A 24,634-nucleotide genomic window follows, 5' to 3' on the forward strand; every position below is an offset into this window, starting at 1 on the left:
AACGTGCTCTTAGAAGTGACTTAAAGTGTGAAGAATGTGGTTTTAAAATTTATTCTTCCCATTAACATTTTGAAATAATAACTATACCCCAAAGAAAGATCTTTAAAACATTTACTTGAGCTGGAATTCTAAGAGATTGGAGAGCTGCTGTGTGGCATTACGTGTGTTTACCTTGAGGCTTTGTAAGCTCTGAGCAAACGCGGCTTGGGAGACAGAGTGTAAGGAAACCCACAATTTCGTGGCAGTGCTTGTATTAACATGAAGCAGACGCATTCCTTGTGTCTAGCCTGGACTTACAGTGTGCCCTTGTGTTCCAGGCAGGTAGCCCCGGGGAGCCTGGCTTGAGGGGACCCGAAGGAAGCCGGGGGCTTCCTGGGGAGGAAGGACCACAAGGACCCCCTGGCCCACGAGGCGTGCAGGGAGAACAGGGTGCCACCGGCCTGCCTGGGATCCAGGGCCCTCCGGTGAGTTCTGGGCAGCCCCTGGGGTTTCCCTTTGGGGACTCCATCCCCTGGCAGGGAGCGCGGGGGTAGGACCAGACCTCGCTCCTCAGCAGCATGGGGCCAGCTCTTCTGGTTCCAGCCACCTGGTTCCTTGCCCAGCCTGTCGGTTTACCATTACACAATGTCCTCTTTGTGGTTCCGTGTACAAACTGGCTTTTGTCTTTTCTGTCCCAGGGCAGAGCGCCAACCGACCAGCATATTAAGCAGGTTTGCATGAGAGTCATACGAGGTAAGTAAATCGTCGCCGCTTGGCTTTTTGTGTGCTTTAAAGGCAGGGGATTTTGAATAAGAGTAATTTCACGTCTGTTCCATACAATCTGTCACCATGTGCAATAGCTTATAGCCTCAAGGAAAAATACTACCTTTCTGGGCTCGCCAGGATTTTTTTTTTTTTTTTTTTTTTTTTACCAATGGGGTTAATTTACAAGAAAGCATGCACACACACACACACACACAGAGATACAGACACTTTTTTTTTTTTTTCGGTACGCGGGCCTCTCACTGTTGTGGCCTCTCCCATTGCGGAGCACAGGCTCTGGACGCGCAGGCTCAGTGGCCATGGCTCACGGGCCCAGCCGCTGTGCGGCATGTGGGATCTTCCCGGACCGGGGCACGAACCCGTGTCCCCTGCATCAGCAGGTGGACTCCCAACCACTGCGCCACCAGGGAAGCCCGATACAGACACTTTGCCCCCCCCTTTGGAACACAAATTCTCAGGCTCTTTCCCCTCTTAATATTCTACCACTTGGTGTGTACCTGGCACTGACCTAGGCTCTCTCTATAGATTATATGAGAAGTAACTGGCAGAATTCTGCCCATAAGAAGCCTATGGAGATTGCTATTTATTATTTGATTCTGGTTGGAACCAATTCTTTCATGAAACACTCATCTTTTGTGTGTTCAGGAGATAGTATAATTTGTCTAGTAGAATCATAGAGTTTTTCAGAATGAAATGGTCCCCTCTATATTTGAAAACCAATATCACAGACATCTTATCTTGAAAGGGTATTTCCAGTTTAAACATTAAGTGTTGAGAAAATTATGACTTTATGTTAACTCTTACTTAAATAAGGCCAACTTAGGATACCTGCATTTGAACAATTTAAAAATCTTGTTGAGAAATGTGTTTCCAGTTCATTTTCTCCTTCACACCCTAAATTAAAAAAAAATTACACTAAAATATTTCCCCTATTTTAATGGGAAAATGTTCTTGTTCTCCATGGTTTTAGTGGATGTTTCTTAATCTATTTAATGCTTCCTGAAAGAACCTACACAGTTATGAATTTTTAAGACAGGCAGTGACCATTCCTAAGAAGCAGGCTTTCTTTAATGTCTGGTGTCTCTTCCAAGCATGAAAAAACTTTTGAGAAGGAGAATTAATAGAAAGTCATGAATCCTCAGGATATTTCATATAACTTAATATCTTCAAGCTAAAAACGTGAGCCTAGGTCTCAAATGGTATCTCAGTACTAATTCTGGACAATGTCCTTGCATCTGAGAAGCTTCTGGATGTCCATTTCTTCCTGTGTTGAGAAGCTCCCTTTCTTTTCGTCCTGGGTTTTCAGGTAACCAGCCAGGTTCAGGTGACACACTCCTCTCTTTGGACACCGCTCAGCCCTGAAGTTTAAGGTCTTTTATCCCCTTGTCTCAGAGCAGCAGGACCAGATCCATCCAGGGAGGGCTGAACAAAGCAGCACCAGTGAAACTTCCTGGCAGAAAGCCCGTGGAAAATGACCCAGCTTTATTCAGGCCTCACCAGCAGTTCTGAAGCTCTGGTGACACATTTAGAAAAAAGGCACTTGAAATAGTTCTTTTTTCCGTTCGAATCCCTTTCATATTTCTGACTTCCCTGGACTGTTTTGTTTATTATCTTTTAGAGCATTTTGCTGAAATGGCTGCAAGTCTCAAGCGTCCAGACTCCGGAGCCTCGGGCCTCCCCGGGCGGCCTGGCCCCCCTGGTCCCCCAGGCCCCCCTGGAGAGAACGGTTTCCCAGGCCAGATGGGACTTCGAGGCCTCCCGGGCATGAAGGGCCCCCCCGGGGCTCTTGGTTTGAGGGGAGCGAAAGGTAAGTGTTTTGTCCACGTGGAACCAGGAACATGCACTGGCTTTTTTCAGACAAATTCACTTGTCCTAAACTGCCAGGTGTCTATGAGACAAGAAGATGGATTGTTGTCTTTTGCTGTGGTGATGGTAAAGATTAGAAAACTATCGTTTGATATTTTCTTGACCTTGGCGTGTGACGACAGTAGACCCAATACCGGAATTAAGGTCCCTTGACTTCTGGTACTGATTTTTTACAGTTACACTGCTTTAATCATAGTTCAAGATAAACTTTACAGGATCTGGTAAAGGATCTTTGAAGTTTTGGGTTTTTTTTTTTTTTTTTTTTTTGAGACCTTAATATCATTGTAGAACTCTTCTAAGATGGCAACTGGCCCTTGAATGTTATCTGTTACTTCAAGTAACAAAATTTGTCAGCAGGACATCAGAAAAATCATAGCACGAGTCAAAGCCGCCTCCCTCTCCTTTTAAAGAGTGACATTGGATATCAGTTTTGCTGGTTTTTTTTTTTTTTTCTGGCTCTGAGGTACAACTTTATTCCTTATTTAACATGTGAGAGGGTGTGAGGGAGTTTGTTTCTTCTCCTTTTATTTAAAGCAAGTTAAGCCCTGGAAACCAGTATTTTGTAGGAAAGCAGGATTGTGAGCGTGTTAGGTATTCTGCAGGATTTGCAGAAGGACTGGCTGCCTCTGACGGTGTTTGCTAGGTGAGGTGAGTATGTCAGCACGGGGGCCGGTGGGCCTGGGATAATCGAGAGAAGGGACTAAAAGTGCAGAGTTTCTGCATCATGTTGAGTGACTGACAGCTCTCTGCGGGAACTTCAGAAAAACGTGGCGTCAAAAACAAGAGAGGGACTTCTGTTTTTTAGGCAGTGGTGCTCCAATTAGGGATAAATATTATGGTGTTAATGGTCAGAGGTCAAGCAAGATGCCTTTCGGGATCTGTAGATGAATGGCTGATGTGTTTGGCTCAGGACACCCTCAGCTGGAATAGTGTTGTTAATTATGTGTGTTTTTTTTTTTTTTTTTGGCATGTGCAGAGCTGCGTGTTAAAAAAAAAAAAAAAAGAGCCCTAATTGGGGCCTCCTGTAAACCTGGAACAATTTCCATGTTTTTGGAGGCTGGACAAAATCATATGGAGAGAGCTCCGAGTTCACCTTAAAGAGGACTGGGCCTCTTCTCTGAAAGAACCCCTTAGCCATTCATTCATCTTGGCCCTGCTTTGAGCTTGCGTTCAGGAATCCATAGCGGAGGTGCTCTCCCTGTGGTCGGGCCCCGTTCACTCTGTAAACCATTCTAGGGAAATCCATGCTGTGAGCGGACTGCAGGCTGAGCTCGTCCTGTTGTGCCCCAGCCCACGGATGACTCCCCTGCCTTGGGGAGTTCACTAAAGTGACCTAAAGTACAACGGTTCCGAAAAGGTGGTCCCTGCAGCATCAGCATCACCAGCGACCCCCTGAGTCAGCAACTCTGGACAGGGGCTCGCAGTGGAAATGCACAAGTGTAGGGTGGTCCTTACCCTACAGGCAATGTCTCGCCTTCCCAGGGAAGGACCACCTTGTAGGGCTAAGAGGATCTCAGCCCTGTTTTCTCTGGCCAGAAGGAAGTCTCCATATTTGGGGCCGATCTTAACTTTGAGTTAGTAAGAGCCGGCTCCTGAAGTCCCATCTGATTTCCTAAGACAGGAAAGTGTCTGTGTACTTGCTCCCTCAGGAGAGCCTGCCGAGGGCTGCCTTCTCCAGCCTGGCCTCCACGCGGGACTGACCCACGGAGCTTTAAACACTGCTCATGTCTGGGTCCTGTGCCCAGAGATGTTGATTGACTTGGTCTAGGCCCCAGGCTTTGAAAATATTCCCCAGGTTATCTGAACGAGCAATCAGGGCTGAGAAGCTCTGGAAACAAAGGTGACATGATCCGGACACTTTCCGGGAAGCTGGGAATCGCAGTGTGGAAGTGTGTCTGGGTTGCGCTGGGTTGACTCCAGCAGTGAACCTTAGTTTGAAGGGAAGAAAAATATATTTCTATATTTGGAACCTGGGAAATGTCTCTGGCACTAAGTTCATTCATCAAGCAGAGTTCGATGTTATAAGGGACTTCCTCCTATTTTTTCTGCGGTGTTTATGACATAGCCTATAATCTAGAAGTGAGATAGTTCTTTTCTTTTTTCTAAAGAGCTTTCTCGCCCCGCCCTCCTCCATACCTTTCTTGGCATTGGGTTCCTTTAAAGCAGCATCTCCTCTGAATTCTACTTCTTAAGATTTGGGGTGAGGGCAGAAAGGAAGAATCAGATTTTCTATTTCAGTTGATGCTGCCATACATTTGGAGATGTATGCTTTTAGGTAATTGGACTTGACCTTTCTTGTCCACCACATAGATTGGCGGTCCTACTTAGTAGAAAGCACACAGTGTTCTACTACCCAAAGGTAGTAAGACAAATTTTCCTTGAGAATAAATACTCCACCGTTTGAAACTTAACTGTTCCACCAATCATAGAAGAGACGTGTTTCATTGTCACCTGTTGCTTTTCTGTTTTCATGCTTAACAAAGAAGGGATGGTGGAAGTCTTGGTTTGCCATAGAGTTGCTTTGAGGGTCTTTTTCCAGAGAAATTCCTATGTAGATCAGTTTTATTAAAACAAATAAGTTTTACTAAAGCTTTTAAGAGTTCAGGCTATGTCTTAAGCAAATCACTGTTTTCTTCCTAAAAAGTTACTTTGAAAAACACAGTGGAACATTTTTAACAGGAGCTAGTAGAAAAAAGCCTCAGACCGTACTGAAAGCTTCCATCATGTTTGTGTATTTTTTGGTTTTCACCGACATGTTTTGCACACCGTTACGCAAACGCATTAGAGTTGTGTGTTCATTTCATGTGATGCTTGAGCAGAAACACGAAAGGCACCTGACTGGCCCTGGGTCCGCTTTACTTAGGATTAAGTCAGTCTTTCATGTCATAAATACTCTTTTTAAATGTTCATGGTTTGTTAATTTTAAGTCCCTTTGAGGAAGGCTGTGTGTGTTTTTAGATCTTCTAGTGGGGGTCAAGCAGACGTGTCCCTGTGTTAACGAAGGCTGGGGAAAGTACACCGGACATATCTGAGACTCACCTTTTCCAGTACTAATCTGCTCACCTGGAGGTGGAGCGTCAATTATAGCTTCCAAATAGATGAAATCGAGAGCAATTTTGGAGCAATGAGAATTTCTCTAGTTTCCCCAACTCTGTTCGTAAAGAACTATTTTTTGATTCAAACTGCCTATTCCCTTCATACCTTATCCAAAGCTTATTTTACAAGATTTTTGTATGTCTTTTCTGACAATAGGCTCACAAAGGTGGACTTTGGTTCCCTGAGCCAGGTTTCCTATGTCTTGAAGGAAGACGTGACCAGTGTTTGAAGAAGTAGGTTAACCCTGGGGGTGGCAGGGCTGACACACGACGGCTGCTGCAGGTTGCAGTGTGGCTCTGTCCCGGGGCTCGTGGAAAATGTGTTTTCCCATGACTGGTCACCAAACACCAGTTTCAAAGCTAAGACAGGGGTCTTTTTTTTTTAATTTGGAGAAAATGTTATTTTGTATATCATACACTGCTGTTTATTATTGGCACCATGCTGTCTGTATTCCTTTTATTCGGCTGTATCCAAATATGCTGGCCATCCCATCCAATGAATTTTTACTTTCAGATCTTGTATTTTTCAGTTCTAGAATTACCATTTTTTTCCTTAAGAGTTTTCATATCTCTCCGGAAATTTCGCATCACTTCGCCCATTATTTCCACCTTTTCCTATAAGTTTGGTAACATATATTGATATATAAAACAGTCCTTTTAAGGAGACCTTGGTCTTACTCCTTGCAAACAACATTTTGAAGTTGGTGTGGCTTCATGCTAGAGCATGCTGAACTGTCACTATCGCTGTGAAAGTTGCATTTTAATTTATAATCTTCATCTCGTGTCTTCAGAAAATGTGGCACATTCTCACTGCCAGCCTCAAAAATTACGAGGTGACATATTTAAATTGCTAAGTTAACAAGAGCACTTAAGCTGTTAGTTTTAAAAATGCTAATTGTCATATCTTCCTAATACAGTAAGGCCATATTGACGATGAGTGTAAGAAGCAACTAGTTTATGTATGAGTTCAAGCTGAGCTGTACATCCTTTCACAGTATTTATAAAATTTAAATTGTTTTCACAATGTAGTTGATTCACCATAAAAATGTTCACACAAGGACACTCACAGCTAAAGTTAAAGTATGGTAACTTTTAAACATTCAAGTCACAATTAGAGATTTTTGATTATTTGACAAACGCACAGATGGTTGTACAGATATTCTTGCTATTTTTGTTGTGCACTTGTGACTTTGTTTTGTAAATTGTAACAAACCTGTCGATCAATATTCAATGAGGTTGGGCGAATATTGGGAAAAAGTGATTATGTATAGAATTTGTTGCAAAATGCTATTGCATCTTGTAACAATGTAGTAAAATAATAATATACGACTGTACTAATGGGATAGTAGAACTGGTCTTGTACCAGGAGCAGCATACGTCATTTAGGACCAGTTAACTAAGGTATTAGGTCATCTTGTTAATGAGGCCAAGTTTCTAAGTTTGGTCTCTGCAGGGCCAGGATAATTCAGGTAACTTTGTTCTGTGGCTGCCGAATCCCCGAATTCAATCAACTGTCTTGCAAACACACATGGTTGGTTGCAATCCAAAGTACATTCCCTATGAATAATGAGGAGTGAAGTGGAGGCGCTGATGACAACACACTTTAAATTTTGAGACTTCATTAATTTATTTTTGGTGATACTAAATTTACATTGTTCAAGAAATTAAAAAGTCTAAAAGATATTTAGTGAAGAGTGTCTCTCCCACCCCTGTCTCCCATCTGTCTGGTTTCCTTTATCCTTCTCATTAGGGAATCGCTATTATTAGTTTCCTACATACCCTTACCAGTGATGCTATAAAGGATCTATGAATATATTTATTTTCCCTACATCCTTTTAACAACAAATCATGCTGTCCTTTAGTAAGTGATCTGGGCCTTGCGTTTTTCACTTAACAATGTTTTGGGGATCATTTCAAAAACTTTTCTGGTTCTTCTTCACCTGTGCATAGTATTCTGCTCTGTGGAAGTACCATGGTGTATTTAACCCTTTAATGGATATTTAGATTGTTTTCAATCTTCTGTTCAATTTTTTTTCATGTTGGATTTGCATATTTCTGATTAAACTGATTCCTAGTTATTTAGTAAGTTAGTTGCTATTACAAATGGGATCTGTTTTCATGTTGGATCTGCATATTTCTGATTAAACTTATTTTCCTAGTTATTTGATAATTTAGTTGCTATTACAAGTGGGATCTTTGTTCACTACATCTTATCACTGACTGTTGTTTGTATATATGAAAATGATTGATTTCCATGTATTTTGTACCTTGCTACTTTACTGAATTCTCTTACTGCTTTTAGTAGATTTTGAGTTGATTTTCTAGGGTTTAAGATAAGCAGTCATATCATCTGAAACTAGGGATGGCTCAAACCAAATAATAAATAATAATGATCAAGTGGGCATCTTTGTAATGTTCTGGCTATAATGAAGCTGCTCTTTCTGTTTCTCATTAAGCATTATGCCAGCTTCAGGGCTGAGATAGATATACTTTATCATGTTAAGGAAATAGTCTGAGTCTTATTTTATTGACTCTTGTATCAGGGATGCATGTTTAATTGTCAAATATCTTTCCAGCATCTACAGATATGATCATCTGATATTTTTCCCCCTTAGATCTCTTAATATAATTAACTTGATTTTTGCCTTGCTACATACTTACTACGACCTACATTGTGGCAACTTCCTACTTTTTGGTTTCTGAATGTAGGCTTTGCTTTAAGTTTAAAAATATGGAACTTTATTTTTATAGACATATAGAAAAATAACATTTCTCTTATGAAACGCAGGTGACATGGGGGAAAGAGGTGACCGTGGCCCCCCAGGAAGAGGTCCCAAAGGTTTGCCCGGGACTTCAGGTCTCCCAGGTAAGAATAAACAGGATGAGGGGGGAACTTGGTAGCCAGTGGGTGGTCTGAATCGGATCACATTTTAAAGAACGGCTCTTTGTTTACCTCTGCTTATCATGTGTTGTGCAATAATGGCTGGCATGGATCTTTCAGGACCAGCTTTAGTGAAGATTTAAATAGTCGGTAAATCACGTCTGTATTCTTTGAGAGAAAATACATGTCAGGGCTTGAAATATTACTTTCTTTCTTTTTTTTTTTTTCTTACATCTTTATTGGAGTATAATTGCTTTACAATGGTGTGTTAGTTTCTGCTTTATAACAAAGTGAATCAGTTATACTTATACATATGTTCCCATATCTCTTCCCTCTTGCGTCTCCCTCCCTGAAATATTACTTTCTTGAATATATACTTTAAAAAAGAGTGTCAAGGTCCAACCACAATGCACTCGTTATAAAATTCTGAATGAATGGGGCCCTGTCCACTTCTAGCCCAGTTGAGAGTTCCCTCTTCTTTTCTTTTAAACCAAAAAGTCAGAGCAGCAGGAAAACGAGTCCACGCCTTCAGCTATTCGTGACGCATGGGGAGTAACTGACATCTTATTCGAAAAGCTTCTCCTTCAAACATCCAGACCCTCCAGAGGCCCACATCCCCAAATAAATAAACCTGAAACATTCCTACTCACGGAAGTCATGCCCAAGGACGCATGCCAGCTGGGTCGACCAAGGTGACAAAGTGGCCTCTGTGTGAGAGCCCGGGTCCTCTCACTGGCCGTCTGTTCTCTTTACACACTGGTTACTCTGTGGCCGGAGTCCAGGCTGCTGCACGTTGGGAATGACTGCCAGGTCCAACCACAGAAGCAGCCTCGCGGGCTGAAAGCCAGTTCAGTTGAAGAGCATGAATGGCCTGCAGTCTCCCAGCAAACGCTGTGATCACTGCTGGGCCAGGGCTCAGGAAGGGCCCCAAAGCTCTGGGGAGACCAGTCCGGGGAGGGGGGCTTATGCAGAGGGGTGCCCCACACTCCCACAGTGGATTTGGAAAACTTGGCTGAGGGAAATCTAGCAAAAGAAATGATCGTTTTCTAATTCTGCTGGAGGCTTACATAGCCGATTGTGGCTATCATTGCAGCCTGAAGCATCATTGCTTTCCAATTATCCATTGCATTGCTCCTGGGTTTGGCTTTCTCATTTAAAAGAATTTTTAAAAAATTCGAATACATTTGGAGATAGCTCAAACACTACCTTTGTAAAACGGTGATTCGTGGGCTGTTTTGTGGTTGGAAAAGGAAGCCTTTATGATTGGAAAAGGAGAGAAAACCTGGTGGAGTTGAATGGGACCCAGACAAGAAGATTTTAGTAAACAAAGTCTGGATTCATTGATGGATGTTTAGAAGAGAGAAGAGGAAAGTAGACTTTACCGAGTTCTCTTCTCCTTTATCAACGGTAGGAATAGGAGGTTTGAAAGCTGATAAAATATCATCTTTGCCATTTACTTAGTTATCTATGTATTTACAGGAGAGACTGACGATTTCTCCTTTGCGCATTTGGTTGACAAATAACAGTTCTTGGATCAGCAACTTGCACTATTAGCACGATTTTCCTTTAACAAACATACATGATCATTTCTGGTGACTCTTATTTTTAAAAAATCTGTTGATAAACCCCATTTTGAGTTTAAAAAATGAGAAGATCGAGAAAGACCAGCTTGGATTTGTGCAGTGTCCCGGGCTGCCACGAGGGGGCGCGTTATGCCTCACCTCGGGCTTGCCTGGTGCTCCTGGGCCCTTGCTCTGGCCCCAGGGGGCTCCACGGGTTTGCTTTTTAGCGCACCTGTCATCTGTGCGGGCGAGTGGTAAGGTAGGGCAAGGCATCTCTGGCATCTCTGCCTGGCCCTATTGCATTTCCCTTATGACGATGGTTCAATTTGTTGCAGCTGGTCTTGGAATTAAGACTTAAATCCGATTTCTTAAAAAGCTTCGTGGGCTCCCCAGTTCAGGACCCTGAAAACTGCCCTTTTCCGTTTCCTTTCTGCCGTTTGCCAGCCCTTGCCCCTCCCTTCCTGGTACCACTTGGAAATCTGGTCTTTCTTTTTCTGTGCTTTTGTTACATTTTCATTGAGAGGATATTGGACATTATTTAGTGAAAAATCGGAGTTACAGATTATTCTTGAAGAAATCAAGGCTAGCTTTCTGAAGCGTGCAGTTTCCTCAGTGCTTTACCACACAGGCTCAAAGGGTCCATATTTATCAGCCTCCTTGAGGCACCACCTGAGCTGGGGCTTTGGTCTGGGGTCAGCTCACATGCCCTTGTCTACACCTAAATGTACTCAGATGACAGTTTCCCAAATCCATCAAGTCCCTGAACAAGAGCTTTTAGGGCCATTCCGCCTCTAAAGGGAGTCCTCTGAAAGTGGACCCTTGGGAGTGTGGATCCCATAAATCAGACATCTGGGCTCAGATCCTGACTGTCACTTACTAGCTTTATGACATCGGGCAAGTTCTTGACTGCCCAGCGCCTGTTTCCCCACTTACAAAAGAGTGATAATACTCAATAATCACATCTCCCGGAGAGGCTAATTCTGAGAATTAAAGAAAAATCAATCCATGTAGAGTGCTTAGGACAGGTTCTGGCTATAGTGGGTGCTCAAGAAATGTTAGTTATTGGTACTATTATTAACGTACCAAATACACTTTTGCGTTTTGAGGTAGATGAAGGTGAGAGGTGGACCCTAGTTCAGTCCCTGTGGCTTTCCCCCTGGCTCTCAGGAAGAAGATGCTACTCGTCTGTCAGCCGGCACCACCTCTGACATCTCGGACCTTCCCTCTGTGAAATCTACTTCAACTCCAAATCACAAATGCAAAGTGCCGGGTCACAGTAAATCATGTCATTAGTTCATTATCCACTGAGAGGCTGCGCCATTTTTCATTTCCCCCGTAGAGCTTGGAATGTGATTAGGAATATGATTTCTGGTCTCTCACAAACATGACCTTACGAGGACTTCAGGACCTGGGGGGGACCTTCACCAGGGCTGTGTTCAGGAACTTGTCCGAAACCTTCTAGGTAAATATACGTCTTATGTAAAGGAAGGAGCCTGCAGAGCAGGATATTCTGTGACCCCCTTTGTTGTCCCAGTTGTTGGATTTGGGACTCGAATCATCCTGAGTGGAAAGAAAATCCTTTGGTCATTTATCCTTGGAAAAGGTAACTAATACCTTCACGATCTGTCAGTTGTCAGGACTGCTTTATTCTCTCTGGACTGTTTCAGTTCTCGGTCTCCCCTCCTTCTCTCAGCTTGTTCAGTGTTAAGTATCATGTGCCCTTTGGGTTTGTGATGGTACATCGCCTGATATGGACCACGGGTTATTATTATGACCATGACATGGACTGTCGTTTGGGCTGTAGTGATCTGTTGTCTAAACGTAGACCTAAATCATCTCGCTTGCTTCTCGCCTGCAGCCAGAAGCCGGCAGGGCAGATGTGTAAGGCTGGGCTCCGGAACGAGGCTGCCCTGGGGTAGCTTCTGCCGTGTCACTCATTTTCAGCTCTGCCGCCTCTGTGTGCTCAGCTTCTGCCCCGCACATCGGGGGGTTATACCCCTACCTGCCCTGTGGACTCATCTAGGAGGGTCTGTGGATGTGTTAATACATGGAAAGCACTTAGGTTAGTGCCTGGCTTATGGCAAACATTCTGCAATTTTAGCTCATTACCATTATTATTATTTTTCTTCCTTTTGTATTTGAAGAAATAACAGAGTTACAAAGGTCACAGGCCCTGACAAAGGTCTCCCAGGTAGTAAGTGACAGAGGCCAGTGTTCACACGTCCAGGTTCACGTCGTGGACAAAATGATGGCCTGGTGGTCCGGGCGTATGCTGAGTCTATCTCGCCGTCCTGGCATCTGACTTCGGCACGGTCCCCTTTCTGCCTCTCTCGTGGAGCTGTGGGGGCCACATCGAGCGAGACCCCTGGGACCTTAGACCCCATCCCTGCCCCTACCTCCCGTCTCCTACCAGAGGCCTTCGGTGGGTTGTTTGATGGCTGTCTCATCACCAGGAACTGTTTGCCTGCCTGGTCCACTGGGGACTAGTTCCTTGGCACCCTGGGGATTTGAAGGAAAAATATTTGACGGTGGGTCTTGACTTCCTCTTTGCGCATCAAAACGCACTGGGGGAAGGAGAAAGTTAAATGACGGTCGTGTGTGAATGTGACCGGGACGTTAGAGCTGATTTGTGCTCATCGTGCCAGGTTTCTTGTGCAAGATTTGCAGATAGGTGAGATTCACTTGTGAACACTGGGTGGAAAAAGTCCCCAAGCACAAGGGGCACACCCGTTTTAGGCGTATGTGTAGCAGTAGTCATTTGTCCTCTGTTTCCACTGCTGTCCTGTTTCCACTATTTTATTCGGTCGTGGGCATCTTATGTAAACAGGCCACCACATCCTTAAACATATGTGCTTTGTCAAGCACCACGAAAGTTAGCTCGGTACAAGGTGAGAAATGTAAGAAATTCCCTATTTAATGCTGAAAATTATTTCCAGGTTTTGTTTTGTTTTTAAAGCCTGCCATGTACAGCCCCTTTTATTTCGTAGCAGGTATTATTTATTAGGTCCCAAAGAATGTTCCGGCCAGGATGCGCCTCTGTCGGTGTAACTCGACTGCCCTCTCCTGTCAGCTCAGAGAATGGCACAGACATTCATTAAAAAAAAAAATCGTGAAAAGTTTGGCAATAACATTTTACAGGTCCTTGAAATTTCAGAGAACTGTGTAATCATGAGGCAGTTAGTGTAGCTAACACACCCATGAGGTAGACAAAGCATAGTGAGAACACTTCAGGTCCGTGCTTCCTCTTCCTCATAAGGGTTGAAAAGTGGTTTATAGGGCTTCCCTGGTGGCGCAGTGGTTGAGAGTCCGCCTGCCGATGCAGGGGACACAGGTTCGTGCCCCGGTCCAGAAGGATCCCACATGCCGCGGAGCGGCTGGGCCCGGGAGCCATGGCCGCTGAGCCTGCGCGTCCGGAGCCTGTGGTCCGCAACGGGAGAGGCCACAACAGTGAGAGGCCCGCGGACCGCAAAAAAAAAAAAAAACAAAAAAAAGAAAAGTGTTTTATAAATATTTGCTAACGCGGCTGCTGGACTTCCTGAAGGACTTGGTATCACCCCCAAATTTGGCTCCCACATAATATTCTTAGAGCGCCTTGGAGGGTAAATGCCCAGGGTTAGGGCTCACCAGAAACTCATAAGCTGTTATGGGAAGGCTGGTTTTTTTCTCTGGCCATTTTTACAGGGTGAAACCTGAGAAAAATAGCTTTAGTCACTTGTGATAGTTAGAGTTGCAGAAGGATCGTTAGTAATGCTTGGCTACCGTGTCTCTTTCTGCCTCTCAGTCAATCCAGGCTCAATGAATGAAACCACACACACACACACACACACACGCACGCACTCATGGATGCACCTTGTCAGAGTTAGCAAATCAGTAGGTGTGGAGGCACAGTTCAGATGGAGTGGGGGTCCAGGGCCCTCATTTCTAACTCCAGCGCTTTCTAGCCATGTGACTGTGTGACTCTGGACAGTGATGTCACCTTCATGCTCTCAGTTTACACACCAGGAAAGTGGGATCGCCAGTGAGTGGCACAGGGTAGAGAGAATGCTGGTGGGACGATGATGATTTACCCAGCGCTCCAAAGGGCAACTTGCTGTGTTTGCCAGAGGAAGACTTGGACTCGCTGTGCTTTTCTTAGAATAAGTCCAGGGGAGACAGGACGGTTTCATCAACTCTCCTTGGAGGATAAGCAGGAATCTGGAATCAACTCAGTCATTGAAAACACCCTCTCCTGGATTGTGTTAAAATGGGGGAGCTCAACTTGAAAAAAAAGTTTTCCTCCTGCTTTTTCATATTGCTTGTGTAGTAGAAAATAAACTCCCTGAAATTTTAGGTCTTAGGCAGGAGGCTGGCGTTACACATGTTAAAAAAGTAAATTAGTGGCTAAAGACGGAGAGCTATTTATTTAAAAACTCAGCTTCTGAGTTGCCCTTGAAACGACCAGAGGTCTGGCAGCCCTGGCCCGTGTTCGCCATGGCAGCGGGGACAGGCTGGCGTCCACTCTCCAGGTCACCGCATGCCTCAGCCCCTCCTGCTGTCTCCATAACCCTGATGTGTTACAGCTTCCATTACGTCTGTGGTCTCCCGTGAAGACAGAGGGCGAATTTCTTAATCCAGGGCAGTTTCTTTACTACATCAGGAGTCAGTGAACTTTTTGGGTAAAGGACCATATTCTTTGAGCTCTGCAGGCCAGGTGGCTTCTGTTGCCGCCCACACCTGTGCCCTTGTAGTGCCAAAGCAGCTGGGGCAACATGGAAACTAATGGTCATGCTGTGTTCTGATGACACTGGTTACAACACAGGAGCTGCCTATCCCAACCTACACTCCCTGCCCCTGTGGTCACTGCATGTGCCACCTCTCCTTTGGGCATTTTCTCCCCCTAATCTTGATTTGGTTTTTGTTAAGGCACCCTGGTATATCTCAGCAGGAGCTCTGCTGATAGGGTGCATGAAAATCAGCTTTTAAATGCATTTATATCTGACCTAACTTTTTAATCCTTAAAAGATCAACTTAACCTCCAGCCGTCCCGGTGCCAGGAGATCTGAACAGGCTCTGCTAAAGGCACGGTTCTGCTGAAGCCTTGTTGATGGGTGCTGTGGATTAGAGAGAGACTTTCTCAGGTGCCTTGTCTTGAGAGGGAAACACAGAATCATCTGCTTCATCACAACTTATTATAGTCAAATGAAAGCTCATGGGATAAATGAAGGGAAATTACTTACATCTGCTTGTCTACAGCCTTGCGATGTATAGAATCAAAGATAATTATTCTCTGAAAACTTAGTACTGTTTTGTCCTGTAATGTTGCTTTGTGTGGATCTAATTGTACATAAAGCAGGAAAAATGAGGGGTTATATCTAAAGCAGGATCTCTAACCTAGTTCCCTTCTAAAAGTATGTGGGCTGTGTAGTAAGACAGCTTAATCAGACCAGATCACTGTAATGAGACCAACAAAAAACACATGTAATAAGACCACTAAAATAGGAAAAGAAAACTAAAAACCGCCAAGAAAGAAGGAAAGGAAGTCAACCTAAGTAAATATATAGTTGAACATAATAGATTTGGTTTTCAACTTTTTGGTTGAACAGCCAAGTTAAAACAGTTGACACGAATGAGGATCTGTGTAAGACTGTATTATCCTGGCACAGACGATTCCTTTTACACGGCTGTCTTACTGCCACCTTTGCAGTAATAGTATGACAGCGCTGCTGGTGAGATGAAGTAAACGTTCACAGAAATGTCTCTCGGTTACGGGAGCCGTGCCGCCGTGCCTCACTGGTTCGTGGGTGAACCAAACCACCTCTGGACTTGACAAAAGAAAGGGACGCCCCCAAGAAACCTGGGACACCGTGTAGTTCCAGTTGGGGTAAAGCCCCTGATGAGAGGAATTTCCGGCAGCTTTGCAGGGTGCATTGCACAGTCTTCTAAGAGACGTGAATCAGTAGCATTCTAATAGTCATTGATCGGGTGCATTCAGGCTCGGAACTTAATGGTCAGGCAGGCATCATCCGTCCTGTAGAGGAAGAGACGGGGAGGTGAGTGCCTTGCTGATGTCACCTGACTCATAAATGGCAGAGCTAGAACTTCCAGCCACCTGTCTGCATCTTCCCACCACCGAGCTGTACATCTCCCTGCCCGGAAATTGAGGACCCACTAGAAATAAGGGCAGATGCTAGCAGAGTGCTATTCAAAGAAACCCAACATGAGCCACATGAGTTGAGTGTATAATTTTAAATCCGCTAGTAGCCACGTTAGAAGAGTCCGAAGAATCAGGTGAAATTCATTTTAATAATATTTAATATGTATATTTATAGTATGATTTAATAATTATTTAACCCAGTGTCCAAAATATGATAATTTCATCATGTAATAAGTACCAAAGTTCCTAATGATTTATTAAAACATCGAAGCCCAGATGTGGTTGTCACTTACGGTTCACCCCCGATTTGACATGGCCACGTTCCCAAGCTTGGTAGGTCTCTGTGTAGAGAGGCTACCATACCGTGCAGTTCAGCTCCTCTGATGGAAGTAGGGGTGAGAGATGTGAGGTCTCCTAACGCTTTTAATTTTGAAGCAACCCAACTGCAATGAAGGAATTTTATTATATCATTATCTTCATCATCATCATCTGCTTTAATCATCCTCTGTCATTTCTAAAAGCATTTGTTAAGGGGCTCTGTACACGCTGTCGGGCAGTGGGCAGGGTGGAGGGTCCAGTGCCTTCTGCGTCTCTAGCCATGAGGGGACTCCTGCTCACATGTGCATCTTCTGTGTCTTTCAGGTGACCCAGGTCCTGCCAGCTACGGGAGGAATGGCCGGGATGGTGATCGAGGCCCCCCAGGGGTGGCAGGCATCCCTGGTGTACCCGGCCCCCCGGGACCTCCTGGCCCTCCTGGTTTCTGCGAGCCAGCCTCCTGCACCTTACAGGCTGGGCAGCGGGCATTTAATAGCAAAGGTCCAGATCAATCAAAGGCTTAGTGCAGCACGGCTGTCTGCACAAACCATGCCTGGCGAAGGGGTTGGAGGAGAAACACCCGCAGAAGCCAGGGCACAGGTGACGGTGCATTACCTTCAATGTTATTCTATTGATAGAAGCCCCACCTGACCATCACATTTAGAACAATGGTGCTATTCAATAAATCCTCTTTCCTTTTCACTTGGAGAGGAGCCACAGAGTCATCAATCGAACCAACAAATAAAACCTTCCCTTGAAGCGCACCGACAGTCCTGTCCCCAGGAGCTTGAACTTGCGTGTGCTATCTGTGTGTGTCACGTCGTGGGCCGCTGAGCCAATAAACAAAAACAGCTGTTTGGTTTACCTCAGTTGCAGCAGTTATTTTCATTTTTTATTGAGGGCTTGTTCTCAGATGATAGTTTCAACGCTGTGATTACCAGACTGGTTATGAAGAGGCCCCACCACTGTCAATAAACCTGGTGCTCAAAACGCCCATCACCGTGCTCTCGGGAGGGCCAGGGGTGCTGTGCCGCTTGCAGCGGTTTACATGCTGCACGTGTGGGTTCTCGGCATCAGCTTGAATTTTTGTTGAACTGTACTGTATCCCAAACCCGCTAATACTTTGGGCTCTTCTGTGTGAAAGCAAAGAAGGAATCTTAATATCCTGCCATTCGTAAGTTTTATTGATGAGGTTATTTATTTTAAAGGTTTGAGGTAACGTCTCTGGTTGTACCAAAGAAGCAATAAATACGGTTTCTTGATCTCTTGCCATGTTTCCTTATAGTCATGTTCGATGAAAAAAAGTCCCTGAGATTATTTAGATACTTAAAACTTTCCTCATTTCTGTAGGCTTATGTTTATAATGTTAGTGATTTATTCTACAGAGAAATTCAAACGCCCTTACTGTTCCCCAGAGGGTGTTGTTTTGTGACACAGTTCTTGGTATGTATGTGTTTGTGGGGGGACTGGGGGGAGATGGGGAGGCTTCATGGACCTTTCTGAAATGAAATGAAAACTATCAACCCATACCCCAGAAGAATGCACAAATGCATGTACGCAAATCTGCTTGCATGCTATGTCAGAGATTTCACGGGGCCCCTAAGCCTAACTGTGCTTGGTTTCTAGGAGTGGAACCACTGACTTCATTTCAATGGTGCATTAGCGCCCTCCTATTTAGAACTTCACCGATGCAAAAATGATTTGTGTTTTGCCGTTTTTCTTATAAAGGCAGCTCAGCTGAAGCACTGTATTCTTATCAGTAAGATAGGTATTGCCTGACCACTCAAGCACTTTATTACTACTTACATAATCACATTGGCCTGCTGTTTTATCAACAACATCTATGTTAACTATCGATCAGACTTAATATATTCATTTTATGTCACAGTGCATACGACTGACTTGTCCCAGGCCACAGCACTGCGCTCCAAACAGCCAACATCTTTTTAGTTTATGGCACTCAATTCTCTCATGTCAAGGGGAGTGAGCCTCAATAGGATCTTTGATGCCATGTTTTTTCCTCAGGTGTACTTTCTCTACATTTAAAAACTTTAGCCTGATTCGTTTGGTGAAATCAATCATTATATAGTCTGTACTTGGGATTCTTTAAAACTGCTCACGGCATCTATTTCTGTGCTTCTGGTATGGATTGTGTTTAAGGGGAATAATTCCAACTTGGCTGCAATAGATCAGGGCCATTTACACTCTGGGAAGGATGGTCTTCCTGCTTGGGGAAGAGAGAATCTTGGGAAGCAGAGACATCTGTCATAACTACTTAAAATCGTCTTCATATGAATGGCAAACCTTTTCAGGTACTGTGGCATAGAGTCAAATAAATGCAAAGAAATTGCCTTGTCTTTTCACCAAGGTGGTTTTATTTTAACTGGAGTAACACAGTCAAATACAACAAAAGAAAAATTAGATAACCAAATAAATATGTTTCTCAGTTCTATACTTTCAGATTCATAAGAAAATTAAAAAAAATATATAAAATTTCAAAGAAAAGCTGAATCAACTGTTTTCCAAACTTGATATACAAAAGGCAGTACAGCAAGCTTCACAGATACAGCAAGACTGGAAACAACCACTTACAGAAAGATTGGGCAAAATGAGCACATTCCAATAGTGGGAACAAATTCCGAATAGTGGGAACAATCCACTGTAAATCCAGTTCGGTCAAATAGTTTACAGAAGCATACTTGACTGAGAAATTGCAAAGAAAAGCATCTCACAGATCCTCTCCATGAAAGAGAGTTGATGAATACTGAATTAGACCAAATCTCTCTCTCTAGCAAAACAGAAATCTTCAAAACCTTTGGGATATTTTTCGAAGTTGGATGAAGTGTCAGAGTTGCTGAGAAGAGCGTGTGAATAATTACAGGTGGTTAGAAACGGGCATGTCACTTGCCCAAGGGCAAATGATTTATTTCCAGTCAGTGCTTCTATGGCATCGTGATCTGATTTTCATCCCAAAGATCTGACACTTTGGTTAAAAACTATGGACATCACTTCCCAGGGTGACTGAGCACATCAGTTGCCTGGCATAGTTTGAGATAATTGACTTTGTCTAGCTGAAGCGTATGAATGAGTAGTCACATCAGTTTCATGATTGATTTATTTATGGACACTTAATGCTTCAAGCTGACTAAACGAATATTGCTATTCTTAAACATCATAAATAAAATCTGATTTACTTGCAGCCTGAAATAAGCTGAACGTAAATCCCTGTTTTAGAAGATCACCTCTGACTGTAGGCTTTAATTTTTTGGCTATTACAGCCTCTCTGATATCCAACATCTCTGGGTTTAAAAATAGATCAATATAAGGGGAAGATCACTAGAAATACATAAAATCACACCAAATATCAAGAAAATTGCTTTTAAGCATTTTCTGGGAGCCCTGGCAAAAGGTGTGAAAAAGCAATATTAAGAAAAAAAATACTAGCCAACTAGGAATCCTGCTGTTTACAAACAGGGAATGGACATAAATTAGTTAAAATATCTTTTCAGAAGAAGAAGATTTGTGTTCAATAAATATAGGTCAAGTCTCTCTGTTTTTTTCCTAGCGTACAATAGATACTTTTCAGTGGTGTACTGAGTCTTTGTTAGTGAGCTTGTGATCTAGGCCACGGCAGTATTAATGCATATGGCTCGGTAAATACTAAATCAAAATTGGTTTATCATAAGAATGTATGACTATAAATACACATGCCCAAATGCTCTTTAAATGATTAACTAGAGGAACTGTTAATGTATTTGTTAGATCTGGTTATCAGAAAGAGGATGCTGACTGATCCTATTTTTAATCGTAATAAATGGGAATCCATGCTAACTTTCCCCTTAACAATGCCTTCACATCTTGCTCTTGATGCCAAGTTTTCTAAGAATACCTAGAGAAAGAACAAATGATGGAAACTGGCTCCAAGAAACTAACTTTTTTAAAGATTTATTTGAAATTTTCTCTGACCTCTAAGTTGAAAATTCTTGTATGAAAAGATTTGAAAGTATCTTAGAGATATCTTAGAGACCACACGGTCAATTTATATACTATGTCATAAGGGGACCTGAGGGTGAGGACAGTTAAGAACTACAAAAATCGTTTCCCAGTCTAAGCAGACATCTAAATCCACTGGCATGTTTTCATGTGATTCATCTCAGTTAAGGAAACATGCTGTGTATTTAACCTTTTGTCGCCTATTGGCCTGTCACTCATGATGGAAGAGCTTATGTTTATGAGAAAAGTTAACTGTGACATTTCTTGTCTTGCTCAAGCCCACATGATTTAGTGAGGAGACCACTTTGTGGGACAAAAGTCACAAAGGCCTTGCTACTCTCTGACCTTTATTTCTGCTTTTAATTCTCATCTGACATCATTAGACCAAGCTTTTTATGAGCTGCCCTGGAGATGGGCTATAAACTTAATTATTATGACCTAAGCATTGATTCATGTGACAAACATAAGTGTAATTACCAGCATGGTGTCGAGCCAAACCCTGCAACAGGCCCATTTGCTGGTTCCTCGGGCATCCCTGTGGCTCACGTGGGCCATGTGAGTGCTTCTGCAGCTGCCCTGTGGTCGAGACCCATCAGAATGACGGAAATGTGAGCCTTCAGCCAAAGAAGAGATGCTGTTAACAATGGCACCTCGGAATTCCCCGATTCAGGGTCAAATCCTTTATTGCTGAGATAAGGGACAAGCTCATTACCTCGGAATTCCCCGATTTAGGGTCAAATCCTTTATTGCTGAGGTAAGGGACAAGCTCATTATGCATCACGAACATACAGGAATCTAGGCCTCAAAGCATTATATCCACGTGGGATCTAGCAAAAAACTAGTGCCATTCCACTTCACATCAGTATGTTGAGTTAAAGAGCTTGATGAGGTAAGATAGAGAACAAACAAAATGGGCAAAAAAATGCATCCTAAATCTTATCTTAAAAATAAATAGTTATAAAATATGCCATAAAACAATCTGAATTTAAATACATTAATACACCGAAAAATATTTTTCCCTAAAATGTACTTTAACTAATACAGCCAGACAAAACGTTGTCATGTAATTAGCATCTTTATACCCATATGCTTATAATCCTCAAGCGACACACCCTTCTGATAAACTCAAAGCTTATTGAACTACCCCCAAGTTTAGTGAAATCTCCTACTTTATTAGTATTCTCTTTTGACAAATTCATGAAGCAAGTAGGTAACTCTTTTAGTTGTAACCTGTATCACTCACTGCTGGCTCTGAACACGACAGTTTTTCCATTTAGATTTTCTTAGACTTAGCTTGGTTTTTTAAGCCTGCCTTATCTTCGAGGTAAATTTTTGCTATTCTGGGTCTGCTTCTCCGGATGAGTTCTCTGTGCTCATCTGGTTCTTCAATTCAATATAACGAGCTTGACCAGTTACCCTGGCATGATTTTGCTGAGTGAAATGTTTGGGTTACAGCTCCAGCTATACCGCACAATAAAACTGAAGCTATCAATTTGTCTTGTTTCCTGAGACAATGTCATTAATGCTACCTTTACCAGGCAACTAATGAATGAATACAATTCAATGGGCTAAGTTGCTTTGAAGTAATAGGCATAAAATACCCAAATTCAATTCTGTCTGCACCTCCCCCTCTTGGAAGGCCGTGTAACCTGTGTGAGAGAGAGAGAGGGGTGTAAAAAGGGGTCTGATCCTCCACACTAGAGTATTGGGAAAGAACACGGGAAGCAGTGACAATAAACACTTGTGTGTCATAAGAATGTGGACACGGACAAATGTGAAAAATAATTTAAAAACGAGAGCAATGAACAAACCTGCAAAACTGTTCTGAGACTTCATTGGAAAAAACTTAAGCATATAACTTAACCTGGAGGTTCTCAGTATCAGGATATTATTACCAGTGTTAGGAAAATTTAAATGGTATTTTGAAAAATAGTGTTCCTTATCTTACTTTTGTAAATAGTGATACATTTCTAGAAAAATATAATTATACAAATCTAATTGTAAAATTTTAAGTACTTTGAACAATATGGAGATTTGGACATTGTCTAATTCTGTAAATGGTCTACTTCTTGTGATAAGCCAAGTTCTTTTTATTTGCCAAAAGAGACTTTCTATTCTGTTTAGAAGGTAAGATGGTTCCTCAAGGGTTTTCATGTTAATCACTGAAATATGAGGGTAGCGTACAAACTAAAGTTACAAATAGTAAATTTGCAAGTTAACTAGGCATATAACTCCCCTGATGAAATAAAATTGAAACAGCCAACAAATCAAGGGTTATTGTGCCTGCTTCATAAAGATACTTAAAATGAAGAAAAATATAAATTAACAAAACAAGATAACAAAACATAAATTAACAAGAAATTATTTACAAAAGTAAAAAAGTATAAGTGCAAAAGCAAAGGTTCTGATTGAGTTGTTGTCCACTAAACTGTTTCTAGGTTTGTATTTCTGCAAGTCTGTTCAGTTCTTCTGATACAAACTGCTTTAAACACCATCTTGTGGACAAAAGGAGGTATATCACAGGTTCTCAACAGATGAGAAAGACTGCAGAAAAGCTAAATCTTATTTAACTCCTAAAACATACTCATAAAAAATTATTTTATAACCCAAAATCAAATGGCATCTTTTACAGATAACACACCTTAAGATAATTACTGAAGTTCTATAATAAAAATGACTACAATTTTAAAGTTTCAACAATGTCATGAAACATAGAAATAAGCATATGGGATTATCAATACTTTAAAGTCATTAATTAAATTACTTTGATCATGAGGTGAAAAATTTCAAAGGTTAAGACTGGCTGTGTTTCTGTTATGGTTATGAAAAAATGGCTAACGTCTTCAGTAGGAAAGAACAATGAACAAACTCATGAATTATTCTTCCTTTTTCCTGTAGGCTCCAAAGGCCATAAATATTAATTGAAGTCATATCTTGTTCTTTGCGTAGAAGGATTTCTATCTGACAGTGTTAACTGATCTTGGTATAAAATGTTAGACTGGAAACCAAACATACTTATATAGGGTAAACACAATTTTGATTTTTAATAGCCATCATGGCCAAAATTATTTTGTATTTAAACACTTATGTTGTCTGGAGTCCAAACAAGAGATAATTCAGGAAATGTGGTCATTCTTCTTCCCTGCTGTGGACATTACTGACGTCAGTGTGAAAGTAAACAGAGGTTTTGGAATGGAGAAAACGAAAACAATACAAGAGAATTGGCAACCACCAAAAGCCAATTAGGGGAAATTTTCATACCTGACTTTGGGGCCTTAATTATCCACTTTCTTTTTGTTAAAATAATAAGGCAACTGCCAACTCTCTGCTTTATTTGGTGTTGTGTTAGCTGGACTCAGGCTTTCTTGCTGCTTTTGGCCGCATCTTGTGTACAGAGATGAGACGGTGGACACACAGGCGGCTGAGCAGAGGCTCGCTCCACGTGACACAGCCTGTCCCCCTGGTTACGCCCCAGGTAGATTGAGTCACATGTGTCAGGTGTTAAAAAACAGCCTGTGCCATTGTGACGGCTCTACTTTGTAATATTCAAACCAGCTGAATAAATCCAGATTCTTGAAACAGGAATAAACCAGCCCAGCCTTAATGGAATTTAGAACAAGAAAGGTTCCTAAATATACCATTTGTAAGAAAGGATACATGACATATTCTCTGGAATTAAAATAAGCAGAATTTATAAAACAAGAAAGTGAACTGAGTCTTCTTATGCCTGTGAAGGGATCGACTCAAAGAAAACAAAAATACATCGATCACCATTAGCAAAAAAGTTCATGAAAACAGTAAAATGCTAAAATAAATACTTCTGGATTAGCAAAGAGGCAAAAGGATAACCAAGCTATTAACTAATTTGAAAAAATAATCTTTGAAAACATATAAAATGTTGAGCTTTATGACAAGTTCAAGTAAATTAATGAGTGGCAGAGGAGTTGTAAAGCTTTCAGAAAATTCAACAAATTAAAGTTCCACAAATTAAAACTCAAGATATACACATAGCACCAGATTTTAGATC

At 42.3% G+C, this 24,634-nt stretch overlaps 1 protein-coding gene across 4 annotated transcripts in view; it reads left to right on the forward strand.

Annotated features, from left to right (window-relative positions):
• COL9A1 (collagen type IX alpha 1 chain) overlaps positions 1-17,327 on the forward strand; it is a gene marked incomplete at its 5' end in the record, with an annotated part of 84,497 nt that extends 67,170 nt beyond the window's left edge. For 3 of the 4 annotated variants that reach the window (XM_081251222.1, XM_081251223.1, XM_081251224.1), the window contains 5 exons: positions 318-464; positions 678-732; positions 2,381-2,569; positions 8,512-8,589; positions 16,942-17,327. In XM_081251222.1, the coding sequence (XP_081107348.1) occupies positions 318-464; positions 678-732; positions 2,381-2,569; positions 8,512-8,589; positions 16,942-17,138 (666 nt within the window). In that variant the 3' untranslated portion in view covers positions 17,139-17,327. The remainder of the gene's footprint in view (positions 1-317; positions 465-677; positions 733-2,380; positions 2,570-8,511; positions 8,590-16,941) is intronic. The other variant, XM_081251225.1, reaches the window with a different exon arrangement.
• Positions 17,328-24,634: the final 7,307 nt, after the last annotated feature.

The sequence above is a fragment of the Mesoplodon bidens genome, assembly GCF_964165515.1.
Source record: "Mesoplodon bidens genome assembly, chromosome: 12".
NCBI classification, from domain to species: Eukaryota; Metazoa; Chordata; class Mammalia; order Artiodactyla; family Ziphiidae; genus Mesoplodon; species Mesoplodon bidens.